Source organism: Nomascus leucogenys, chromosome 8 (genome assembly GCF_006542625.1).
Source record: "Nomascus leucogenys isolate Asia chromosome 8, Asia_NLE_v1, whole genome shotgun sequence".
Lineage (NCBI taxonomy): Eukaryota > Metazoa > Chordata > Mammalia > Primates > Hylobatidae > Nomascus > Nomascus leucogenys.
In genome coordinates, this window is record NC_044388.1 from 110,472,639 (window position 1) to 110,485,591 (window position 12,953).

The 12,953-nt window shown below is 64.1% G+C and overlaps 1 protein-coding gene across 4 annotated transcripts in view; it reads left to right on the forward strand.

Annotated features, from left to right (window-relative positions):
* RXRA (retinoid X receptor alpha) overlaps positions 1–12,953 on the forward strand; it is a 115,826-nt gene that overhangs the window by 86,955 nt on the left and 15,918 nt on the right. For all 4 annotated transcript variants that reach the window (XM_030818141.1, XM_030818142.1, XM_030818143.1 and 1 more), the window contains 2 exons: positions 5,663–5,832; positions 10,188–10,317. In XM_030818141.1, the coding sequence (XP_030674001.1) occupies positions 5,663–5,832; positions 10,188–10,317 (300 nt within the window). The remainder of the gene's footprint in view (positions 1–5,662; positions 5,833–10,187; positions 10,318–12,953) is intronic.

Here is a 12,953-nt window from a genome sequence, read left to right on the forward strand (position 1 = left end):
GCCAGCACCAGGCGTGGACCCCATTTCTTGCGGGTCCTTCCTGCTTCCGGTCCTTCCTCTTGGCAGTGCACAGCCCTGGAGACCGGACTTAGGGCCGTGAGAGAAACTGCTGCTGCTGTCAAGGGACTCCCTCCCCTTTGCCTCCAGCAGGATTCTGAGGCGTGAACTTGCAGTCAGAATGTTGCCGAGCGCTCTCGCCCCAAACACAGCTGCAGAACTCAGCCTCGGCGTGGAGGGCGCCTCTGCGTGGGCAGCGAGGAGGCGGTGAGGCCCCCGTGCCAAACGTGCCCTGCTGCCAGTGCCTCTCCTTGTGCACAGGGGGAGTCTCTTGCCCCCCCCACCCTGGCTGTGTGGGCTGCACAGCCAGGCCTGTGGAGCTCCTCACTCTTGGGCAGTAACGGGGCCCCTGGTGCAGCCTAGGCACTTGCCCTGCAGGGACCCCCCGCGGGAACAGTGGCTGGGAGGGCTTGGCAGGCACCCTCCTCCCCTGCCTGCGTCTGGGTGCTGGGCAAGACCCCTTGGCTCCAGATAGGTCCTGAAATGCAGAGCACCTCCCTCTCTCCTCTTGGGGCAAACCACTGCAAGGAAGGCTCCCTGACAGCGGAGGGCAGTGCTGTTGGCTGCCTGGGTGAGGCATTGCAGCAGCCCTGGAGAAAGCTATGGGGCCAAGTTGGCCAACGCTAGGTGCCTGTGGCCCAGACCATGCAGGATGGGAGCTGTCGGCTCTGGGGTCTGAGCTCTCCTAAGTGTCAGGCCCCTGGCGGGCAGCTCCGCCCGCTGGCCTTGATGCCACGTGGCCCTCTGCCTGGTTTGTGATCAGACCCCTGGAAACTGAGGCTGGAGCTGAGGCGTCGCATCCCAGTGCAGTGCTGTGAGGGAGTCGCCTGGGGTTGGTCCCAGGGCTGGCTGAAGGCAGGATGGCTCAGGTGCCCCCATGCAGTGACTCTGCCCCCGGCAAGGGCCCACTCTGGCTCTGGGGCAGATAGGTTCCCACCCCTATGCGGTAGGATCCCACAGGCTGATAGCATCTCAGGTTGGGCAATGGGGCCTGCACGCGCAGGCAGCCACCAGGAGGGACTCGTTCCGCAGCATTCCCGGGACCAGGGGTAGGCAGAGGTGGGGGGAACGTGCAGTGGTGGGTGTTGGCCCTCTGCCAAGCTGAGCCTGGGCCTGTTTGCTGAAGCTGGGGGTGGCAGGGCTTGGGGGTCCCGCAGGGACACGTGCTCTGATGGGGAAGACAGGCCTCACCCTTGGGGGTTCCCAGTCTGATGGAAAAGACCTAGCTTCCACCCAGGGTGGTGGTGGGGGGAGACATTGGTCTAGAGGGGGCAGTGGCTGTCCCCCATTCTGCTTCCTCCTCCTCCCTCAGGAAGGCTGCTCCCCGTTTCCTTCCTGCCTGCCTTTGCTTCCTGTGCCCACCCTCCAGCTCTGAAGGACTGGGTGTGGAAACAGCAGTGTCTGGCGTGTGTGCACCTATGTGTGCACATGTGTGTGCGTGTGCGTGCACTGCAGGGATGTGGCTGACTCCACAGGTCTCTGCTGTGGGAAGGGAGCCCCGGCTGGGCTCAAGTGTGGCCCTCTTGCCTTCTGGCCTGTGACACTGGGCAAGTGACCTTGCCTCGCCCAGTCCGCAGGTTCCTCATCTGTGATGGGCTGGGGGCATCAGGAAGACCCCTGCGAGCTTGGGGGTGGATGAGAGTGCTGCGCGTGGCTGGTAGTGGGGTTGGAGAGCAGTGGTCACGTGTGGGTGTGGGTGTGGTGTGTCTGTGTGGTGTATGGGTGTGAGTGTGTTGTGTATGTGGTTGTGTGTGTGTGTGTGTGGTATGTGTGGTGTGGTATGTGTGGTGTGGTATGTCTGTGTGTGTGTGTGTGTGTGTGTATGTCTGCATGGTTTGTGTGCACGTGTGTGTGCACGGTTCTCGTGTTCTGATGCCTTGCTCTAGGTTGAAGCCCTGGAGGGAAGGTAAACCACTCCCTTTGGAGACACTAGCTTGCTGTGTGGCCTCTGGCACCGCTCTCTGGGTCTCTGTCTCCCCACTCTTTAGAGGAGGCCAGAATGGTTTGGTGGAGTTCAGTCCTGCCTGTCTGAGGCCCAGCCCTGGGCCGCACAAGGGATGGAGGAAGGACTCAGCCATTGCTACTACTCAAGCCAGAGGAGCCAGTGGGTCTGGGGATGCCCTTGGGCTCCGACATGCCTGCCTTGGAGCTGTCTGCCCTTCCCCAGACCCCCTCCCTCCTGCTCGACTCTGAGGGGCTGTGGCAGGTCAAAGATGTCCCTTGCTTCTGAGGGGCTGCTGCACCCGGAGTCCTAGGCCAGCTTGTCTCTGGGGGCCCGGGATCCCAGTGGTGCTGGGGAGGGTCTGCCTGGGCAGGAGTCTCAGGTCTTCCTGGGAGGACTGGGCCGCGGCGTGTGAGCGTCCTCCGCCTCCGAGCAGCCTCCTCTGTGCCTCCACTCCGCCTCCTGCAGCAGCCGCGCTCTGGGCTGGAGGGTAAAGAGGCTCTGTGTTTACAGACGCCTCCCGCCCGGCCTCCGGCGCCAGCGGAACATGAGTCAAGCATGACTTCGTCTAGAAGGTGATTGTGCTGGCAAAGCATAAATCCCGGCCCCTCCTGCCCCCCAGCCTATAAATAAAGCGATCATATTTATAATGATGCTGGGCAGAGCTGCCAGGCCCTTCACAGCTTCAAAGTGCTTCACAAAACACTCGCTAATTAATTCTCGGCTGCCCTGGCGGAGGAGGCAGGTGCCAAGGAGCCCAGCTCCAGGCACCTGGGGAGAACTGGCAGCAAGGCCTCTCGCTCAGGGCCACCCTTTTCTGGGGCTCCCCGTGCCCTGGGGCTACCTCTGAGCAGGAGAATATCCCTGGCACTGGGCCGGGCTGGCACGTGGGGTGGGAGGCTCCGGTGACAGCTCTGAGCACCGCCAGGCCCCCCATGTGCTGGTGCTTCCTCTTGGAGCCATCCTGGGGGTGGGCACTGTCATTTTCATCTTACAGATGAGGGAGCTGAGGCACAGAGAGGTCAGGGGACTTGGCCGGGGCCACATGGCTGCTTGGGCTGTGGCAGGCTAGCAGGCTCCGTGGGGCTGGGGTTGTCGGATCCCAGGACCTGCAGCTTTAGGCTGCTCACTGTCTTAAGCGCTCAGCCCTGCACCTTCGGCTTTCAGAGCCTCAGCTTCCCCACTGGGAAGACAGCAGTGCCAGCTATGTCTTGGCACTGAGACTTTAGAATTCTGCCCTTGCTGCCCATCCTTAGGGTCTCAGGGACCTGGGCCAGTGGAGGTGCCAGTACCCCTCAGCTCAGATGCTGGCTGAGATCTGCCTGTGCGGGTGCTTCCTGCCCCGGGGGCTGCTCAGCGTGGGTGGGGTCAGCTCTATAGGCTCAGGACCCTGTACAGAGGGTTGTGTCAGTAGTGACCCTGCCCCGGATGAGCAACGCCCTCTGGAGGGCTCATGGAAGTCCCAGGTGGGGGCTGACTGGAGCCTTCTGCAGCCCCTGCCAGACCCTTGCCATTTGCCCACCAGCCCACTCCCCATCCTGCCCCCAGCCACCATCAGGTTTCTAGTAGGGCCAGGCCTGTACATGCCGACTGCGGGGTCCATGGCTGGCTCCTCGGCCTGGTTTGTGTATCCTGAAGCTGGGGATGGGCCTCCCGGCCTGAGTCTCCCTGTGTGGGCGGAAGTCCCTCGCTCAAGCCAGGGGGCCATGCAGGAAACTGTTGACATGGGGTGGCTGAGAGGCATCCACGTGGGGCTGTTACAGAGCTGTGGCTGGCGTGAGGGGAACCAGGCAGGGCTAGGGACCCTGGGCCTGGGGGCCTGGGGGTGTGAAGGGAGAGGCTTGCAGAGCCCTGAGACGGCTGCTCAGTGGGAGCTGTAGCTTCAGGAGAAAGTGGCGGCTGACAGCGTGGCGGGTAGGGGCAGGGAGGGCGCCAGAGGCGCAGATACATTCTCCCACCATTTGCCAAACCCATCTGGAAGCTAGAGGGTGGGAGGGTGGGATGGGACATGGTCAGTCCATGGGTGGCTGGTGCCTGCGAGTACCCCAGGTGTTCCGCCCACCATCGAGACATCCTGGAAGGGCTGGGATGAGCCCCGCCACAGGCCCAGAGAGGTGGCACCTCCAGGAACCCCTCCGCCAGGCCATACCCTTGGGCCCTTAGGAGGGCACCATCCTAGGCCTCAGACCAGGAGGAGAAGGGGCCTGGGTCAGGGACTACCCAGCCGAGCACACTGGCAGGAGGGCACAAGGGAGGGAGGAACTGGCCCCAGGTCCGTGTCTGAGCTCGGAGGAGATACGGCGGGAGGGGCATTTCCAGGGCGAGAGTGGAGAGGCCTTGACTGGAGTAGGGGCGTGGAGCTATGCTGGACAGAGGTGGCCGCAGGACCCCATGGTCCCTGTTGCTTTTCTGGCTCTGCGGTTTACTCACTTGGACCAGTCATTTTCTCTCTCAGCCGTAGTTTTCTCACTGGTACAATGGGGTAATGTGAGTGCCCGCCCCGTGGGGCAGTGTTGTTGCTGGTGGATGGAACAGAAGAAGGAGGTGGTGGGGTTGGGGACCAGAGCCCCAGCTCAGGACTTTCAGGGAAGGGGACGTGTCTCGGGGGAACCGTCCATAAGCCAAGTGGATGCTTCTGTCCAAATTCCATCTGGGTCCTAGCCTGCCGCCCCGGCACTTGGGATCCGCAGATAGGCTGACAGAGGGGCTGAGGTGGCTTCCTCAGTGTTCAAAGTGGACAGTCGAGGAAGGCAAATCCAGGTGGAGGGAAGCGGGGGGCAGGAGGAACCTCATGCGCCTGGGCAGCCGGGGCTCATGCCTCAGGCCCCTTCGCTGAGCGCCCACCCCCAGGGTTGATGAGAGTCAGCTGACCGGAGCCCATGCCTGATGCAGATCCTGCTGCCTGCAAGCATCACTCTATTTTGTCTTAATGCTGAGCCTCTGGTTTCCCCCGAGTGGCTGCTTCCTGGGGCAGATTGAAAGGCATCTCAGTGCCCTGCTTGGGGCATGGTCGGTGGAGCTGGGTGGGCCGTCTCTGTGTGGCCAGGGTGGGGCCGGGCGCCTGCCCTCCATTTCTGGCAGGGCCCAGTGTCCTTGGGAGAGGCGTGGGGTCTGCAGTTGCACGGTTTCCTGCTTGCCCAGGTGTCTCTGAGCCTGTCCCCCCGCGGATGTTCCCCTTGCCCAGGCCCTCAGCCAGCATGGGTGCCCCTGTGCTGCCTCATGAGCGTGCTCTGCTCTGCTTCTGGGCCTTTGCAGGGACCATGTCTCCAGCCCGAGCCATGATTCCTCTGCAACTTCCTCTTCCAGTCACATCGACACCTCTTCCAGGAAGGCTTCCTGGTTCTCCCTGAGTCCGTAGACCATCAGGACCTTTCTCGCACCATGTTGGGGTCCCTGCTGCACTGTCTCCTGCCTGGCCCCAGGCAGGCTCCTGGTGTGAACATTAATTGGAATTAATGAGAGTCGGTCTCTGTTCTCAGAGCACACAGCCACACGGAGGCCAGGCCTGGGGCAGAGACGGGGTCTCCATCACCCAGTGCTGGTGGGGATGCTGGTGTTGTGGGTGCATTGGCTGGGAGCTGGCACCACCCGGCCAGGACAGCCTTCCCTGGGAGCCACTGGCCGTGCTGAGTGTGGGGCTAACCTGCGCCTCCCGGGTTGTAGCCGTGCAGGAGGAGCGGCAGCGTGGCAAGGACCGGAACGAGAATGAGGTGGAGTCGACCAGCAGCGCCAACGAGGACATGCCTGTGGAGAGGATCCTGGAGGCTGAGCTGGCCGTGGAGCCCAAGACCGAGACCTACGTGGAGGCAAACATGGGGCTGAACCCCAGCTCGGTGAGTTGCAGCCTGTGCAGGAGTGGGCAGCCTCACATGCCTCAGTTTCCCTCACTCACCCTCCCACCTGAGCAGCTGATGAGCCAGAGAGGTCCTGGGGGGCTGCCCTGGGCCCCGTGGCTGCCTCAGCTCGGCCTCTTACCCGAGGTGACGCCGTGGGCCCCTCGCCCCAGCTGGGCGGCACTCTCCTCTCCTGGCCCATGCACGGGTGGCCCACGGGGCAGGGGCCAGGGGCCCTGCAGCCACATCATCCTCCTCGGCCATCTCTGCGGGGACCTCAGCCGCCGTGTCCCCTCGGAGTTTGGCCTGTCTCGGTGCAGAGGCTGTCCCTGCTCCCCGGTGCCACTTGGAAAAGGTGTGGGAGGAGGCCAAGCCCCCAGCAAGAGGCTCTGCAGGTTGGTTCCAGGGCTGGCTCTGCCAGTAGCCGTGTGGCCCTGGGCGGGTGCCCAGCAGTTGCGGTGGCTGTTGTTGACGCAGGAAGCAGCTCTGCAGCCCCCCAGCTGGTCACCCCCATGCTGACCCTCCTGCCCCCTCCCACCCCAACAGCCTCAAGGGGAGGTGGATTAGGTGGGCCGCAGCCCTGGTCCCAGGCTCTTCTCCTGGGCTGGCTCCAGCTGGCCGTGGAGGTGCTGGATTCAAGACCCCCTGGCCTCGCCCTCCTCTCCTTAGACCCTCCCTGTTACTGGCTCCCTCCCTATGGCATCTTTGCTTCTGGCTGTGGCCTTGCCAGGGAGGGCGGCACAGGGGCGTTCTGAGCCCCTCCTACCCTAAGGCCTAGGAACCTGCGCTGCTCGGGAACCACTGCCCCCTGGTGAGCTTGTCTGGCTGGGAGACCCCACGTGTCCCAGGCCCCACTGAGGGGGTGGCTCCAGCTGTGCCCGGGGTTGGGCAGGTGAGCTCCTGGCTGCCCGAGTGAAGGTTCAAGACTGTGCACTAAGCTTCCTGCTGCCGGGGACCTGGGTCCAGCTGGCCCTTAGGGCCCGTGCGTCTTTTGCTGTGGTCACCATGGTGTCCAGTCTTCATCTGTGTCTCCGTGTGGGTTTGGGGCTGGGACCAGAGCCCTGTGGCCACCGAAGACCTTGTACAGGCTGACCATGAGGTCACCCCGACCTCTGTCCCTCTGTGGGCCCAGGCACACCAGCCTGCCCTCCGTGCTGGGTGCGCCCTGCAGGTCACTGTCTCCCCACCCACCAGGGCCTTCGTGCTTGCAGCTCCCGTGGCCTGGAGCTGGGCCCCCTGGCTCTTCCCCAGGCTTTGGTCTCAGCTGAGGTACCTCCGGTCTTCATCTGTGCCCCTGCCAGGGTGGGGACTGCCCCTATGACGTGGGCTGAGAGCACCTGCTCTTTTCTCTGTGGCCCCTGGCACTGGCCACCACAGGGTGAGGTGTGTTCACAGGATAAGGTGTGTGGTGGGTTAATTTCTGCCCCCACGAGGCTGCTGGTGATGGCTGTGCTGCTCCTCACTGCCAGCTTCGGTCAAGGACAGCGATCCCACCCTGCTCATTGGCACTCACACAGGGCCGGCACCCCCACTGCCTCTGCCTGAGTGTGGGGGTCTGCTCTTGTCTGAGGCCCCATGGCTGGGTTAGGGCCGCCCTGCTTCCCTGCCCTTTCTGGATAGGACAACCTGGTGCCCCCACGTCCCCGGCTCTGCTCAGACCTCCACTCTGGCCGGGGGCTGGGGCTGCCCAGCTGCGGGGAAGGTGCACGGGACCCTGACAGCGGGCACCATTCTTTCCGGAGAAACCCTCCCCGTGAGTGACAGGCACAGACCCACCCCTAGCCCTGGCTGGTCTGCACACCTGCCCTGCCCTGTGCCCGCCTCACCAGCCCTGCGGAGGGCAGGGGAGGGATGGTGGCTGTGAGGGTTTCATGATCCAGCAGAAAATCCAAAAGCAAGTTTGGCAGTTGCACAAAGGGCTGCCAAGTTTTTATTTCGTGAAGGACATTATTTGGGGGGGAAAGCTGCCATCTGCTCTCTCCGTCGCTGCAGCAAAGTTCAGGGAGTTTAGAACCACAAAGGCAGGCAGGACTCACTGGGGATAAAGGACACATCTTCCACGGGGATGGGGTGTCTCTGTGTGCCCGCTCGCTCCCTGCTGTGTCTCATCTCACACTGAATACTCCTCTGTGGACTGGCCTGGGTCCGACTTCCAGAACCGCTCACTGGGCCCCTTCCCTCAGATGGGCAAACTGAGGTCCAGTGAGGGGGCAGCCTGCCCAGCATCATGGTCCTGGTGCCTGGTTTCTCCCCAGCGTGGGGCAGGGCCTGGGCAGGTCCTGTGGACACTTCTAGGCAGGAGTAGAGCCCATCACACGCCTTCTGTTACATGAGGCATGTTGGATCTCCAGCCGAGAATGGGAGGCTCACAGAGGTTAATCCTTTCCCGAGGCCACACAGGGAGGTGGAGCCAGGTAGAGCCAGGATCCTGCACTGTCCCTCCCTACCTAGGGGACCCCCTGCAGGCCTAGCCCTGCTGGTAGTGGAGCCAGAGCCTCACACCTGCCGGGAGTGTGCCTCCTTCTCCGCTCCGGCCTCCTGGCTCTCCAGCCTGCCACATTCTGCCCCTTGTCCCAGCTGTGCACACTGCACATGTGCTGGACAGGCACATGACAGATGGTGACCCGTGTGCCCACTCCTGCAGAGGTCCCAGCCAGCACAGGAGGGCTTGAGGCTCTCCTTCCTACCCATGGCACCAGCCTGTCACCTGGGCCTGCTCTGGGCCCCGTGTTGGCTTCCAAGAGTGGCCAGCCAGTGGCTGGGAAGTTCCTGGGTACAAGGATCCTCAGCAGAGGCACCTGCTGCAGACATGCTGCTCAGGTCTGGTTCCCCACATCCCCCCGCCCCTGCCAGGCCTGCTTCATCCTTTCTCAGGGATGCCCTATGGCAGATAGGCAGGCGAGAAGGATGGGCCCCTTTCAGCCCCCAGTGTGACAGAAGGAGAGGCTGAGGCTGAGAAGCCAGCCTGGCTGTGGCGGGCCTGGGGGGCGCTGGGCACAGAGCCAGGAGCCCTGTGAGTGCTGGAGGCTGTGGATGCTGCTCATGGAAGGTGTGTGGAGGAATGAGTGTCAGAGACCTGTGTAGACTGTGGTCAACCCCTCTCAGCTGAGGGATCCCACCCCTCTGTATACCCCTTCTGGCTCGGGCCCCCAAGGGCTGCCCTGCCCTCTTCCGAGGGTCCTGGCGAGTCTCTGTGCCATTCCTCGGGGGCCTTCTCACTCTGCCCTCAGAGGCCTTTCCCGCCGGGCACTGCGTTTAGGCTGCACGTCTCTGAGGAGCAGATGGTTTCTGTTGGTGGAAGCTCTTCAAAGGGAGGCATTTTTCTCCTTGGCGGATGCCCTGAAGTGAGGGATCCCCGAATCCTATTCAGTCGTTATTCCTGCAGCGGCACCACTGAGGGGGCCGTCATCTGAGTTCCCATGGCTCAGGACACAGAAGGTCCATGACCCAAGCCCCACCTGCCAGGAGCTGAGGAGGGGCCTCCCCTCTTGCCCTGCTTCAAGGCTGCCTGGTCCCCTCGTCTGTGAGACTGAATGGTGCCCTTCCGGCTAGGACTTTCCAAAGGAGCCGTGAATGCCGCCCTCTCTCTGTGCCTGGGGCCTGGTGTCTCAGCCGAGGCCCCTGCCCTCCTGAGCTCCCACATCCATGCCTGATGGAACGTGAGAGGCCAGCCCTGTCCCCAGCGTGGGCCACCGTGGCCATCAAAGATGAAGGCGGTCAGTCCCACCCAGCTCCAATGCTGCCCATATCCAGTTTCGTCAGCTTGCCCCACCTACCTTCCAGAGCTGTGGGAGAGACTTATGTGTCCTGCTGTAACCCAGTGGCTGGAAACAACACACATTTTATTATCTGACTGTTCTGTGGCCAGAGAGCCAAAAGCAGTCTTGCTGGGCTGACGTCAAGGTGCCTGCCGGCTAGCTCCTGGAGGCTCTGCTGGGGAGTCTGCCCCGGCCTCTGCTTCTGGGGCTGCCACACTCCTTGGCCTGTGGCCTCTTCCTCCACCTTCAAACCCAGCAGCGTCTCTCTCCCCTCGGGCCGCAGCGTCTGTGATCTCATCTCTTCCTCTGACCCTCCTGCCTCCCTCTCATAGGCCCCTTGCAATGACCCTGGGTCCCCCCGGTGGTGCAGGCCCACCTCCCAATTTCAGGCCACACCTAATCACCTCTGCCAAGCCCCATGTGCCATGCAAGGTCGCATAGTCCTAGGTTCCAGGGATTGGGCCCTGGGCATCTTTGGGGGCTGTATTCAGCATGCTGCATGGGCCCAGCGTGTGGGGCAGGGCCTGGTCTGGGCTGTGTTCAGTCAGTACACTGGCTTCTGGGACTGAATGTCCTGCTCTTCTTCCTCCACTGCAGCCGAACGACCCTGTCACCAACATTTGCCAAGCAGCCGACAAGCAGCTCTTCACCCTGGTGGAGTGGGCCAAGCGGATCCCACACTTCTCAGAGCTGCCCCTGGACGACCAGGTCATCCTGCTGCGGGCAGGTGAGTGGCGAGGCCTAGGTGGGGATGGGGACGCCACGTAGACGGGACACATACCAGGACACTCCCCCGTCCCGCGATACTCCCACCTCCCGGGACACTCCCCACTCCTGGGACACACTCCCCCTCCCAGGACACACTCCCCACTCCCAGGACACACTCCCCACTCCCGGGATGCTCCCTACACCCTGACACACTCTCACCTCCCGGGACACACTCCCCCCTCCCGGGACACACTCCCACCTCCCCGGACACTACCCCCTCCTGGGACACTACCCCCTCCCGGGACACTCCCCTGTCCTGGGACATTCCCCCTCTGGAGACACTCCCCTCCTGGGACACTCCCCCCTCCCGGGACACTCCCACCTCCCGGGATGCCCCCCGCTCGCTGGACACACTCCCCACTCCCAGGTGCTCCCCTCTCCTGGGACGCTCCCCTCTCCCGGGACGCTCCCCACTCCCGGGACACTCCCCATTCCCGGGACACTCCCCTCTCCCGAGACACTCCCCAGTCCCGGGACACTCCCCTCTCCGGGACACTCCCCCCTTGCTGGACACACTCCCCACTCCTGGGACGCTCCCCTCTCCCAGGACATTCCCCACTCCCGGGACACTTCCCTCTCCCGGGACATTCCCCACTCCCAGGACACTCCCCTCCCCCGGGACACTCTCCTCTCCCCAGACACTCCCCTCTCCAGGGACACTCCCCCCTCCCAGGACACTCCCCCCTTGCTGGACACACTCCCCACTCCCGGGACGCTCCCCTCTCCCGGGACACTCCCCACTCCCGGGATGCTCCCCACTCCCGGGACGCTCCCCGCTCCTGGGACACTCCCCATTTCCGGGACACTCCCCATTCCCGGGACACTCTCCCCTCCCGGGACACTCCCCTCTCCCGGACACTCCCCTCTCCTGGGACACTCCCCCCTCGCTGGACACACTCCCCACTCCCGGGACGCTCCCCGCTCCCGGGACGCTCCCCGCTCCGGGACGCTCCCCCCTCCCGGGACGCTCCCCTCTCCCGGGACACTCCCCTCTCCCGGGACACTCCCCTCTCCCGGGACACTCTCCTCTCCCCGGACACTCCCCTCTCCAGGGACACTCCCCGCTCCCGGGACACTCCCTGCTCCCAGGACACTCCCCTCTCCCGGGACACTCCCCCCTCCCAGGATACTCCCCCCTTGCTGGACACACTCCCCATTCCCGGGATGTTCCCCACTCCTGGTACGCTCCCCCTCCCTGGACACTCCCCACTCCTGGGACACTCCCACCTCCTGGGACACTCCCCACTCTGGGGACACTTCCCCCTCCCGGGACACTCCCCCTTTGCGGGGCACTCCCGCCTCGTAGGACACACTCCCCACTCCTGGGATGCTACCCCCTCCTGGTATGCTCCCCACTCTTGGGACACACTCCCACCTCCTGGGACACACTCCCCCTCCTGGGACACACTCCCACCTCCTGGGATACACTCTCCCCTCCTGGGACACATTCCTACCTCCCGGGACACTCCCCCTTCCCGTGATACTCCCCCCTCCCGGGACACTCCCCACTCCGGGGACACACTTCCCTCTCCCGAGACACACTCCCACCTCCCGGGATACTCCCCCTCCCAGGACACTCCCCATGCCCGGGACACCCCCCACTCCCGGAACACTCCCACCTCCGGGACACTCCCCCCTCCCGGAACACTCCCACCTCCACCTCCGGGACACTCCCACCTCCCAAGTCCCGGGACACTCCTCCCTCCCGTAACGCTCCCCCTCCCCTGTCCCAGGACACACTACTACCTCCCCGGACACTCCCCCACCTCCCGGGACACTCCCCCATCCCAGGACACACTGCTACCTCCTGGGACACTCCCCCACCTCCCGGGACAGTACCCCGTTCCTGGACACCACCCACCCTGGGACCTCCTATGGACTATCTGGGACTGTTCGGGGAAGGGCCTGGGGCCTCCGTTTCCCTCCATCCCTCATAAGGAGGTGTGCCATGCAGGGTCACCTCGGTTCAGAGCCCCTGGCTTTGCCAGCTGCAGGCCTGCCTGGCCCCCAGTGGTCTTTGGAGAGACAGCCAAGGCTTTTGTGAGAGAGGATGGTGCCCCCACCCCGCCCCAACCCACCAGGCCGATCCAGAGAACAGCTGGCCGCACGCAGCTCTTTTTCTGGGGGATCTCCAGATGGTTGTGCGCTGAGGGCCGGGCGGAGGTCCGAGTCGGGTTGGATGGCTGTGTCCGTTGCCATATCTGTGTGGTGCCTGGCCCTGCGGTCCCATGTTCTGGCAGCTTCTGGCTCCAGCCTCAGCCTGTGTGGGGTGGTCGTGGCGGAGTGCAGTGCTGAGGGCCTGCGTGGGGTGGTCGTGGCGGGGGGGGGGGGGGGGGGGGCGGGGGTGCTGAGGGCCTGCGTGGGGTGGTCGTGGCGGAGTGCGGTGCTGAGCGCCTGCGTGGGGTGGTCGTGGCGGAGTGCGGTGCTGAGCGCCTGCGTGGGGTGGTCGTGGCGGAGTGCGGTGCTGAGGGCCTGCGTGGGGTGGTCGTGGCGGAGTGCGGTGCTGAGGGCCTGCGTGGGGTGGTCGTGGCGGAGTGCGGTGCTGAGGGCCTGCGTGGGGTGGTCGTGGCGGAGTGGGGTGCTGAGGGCCTTCGT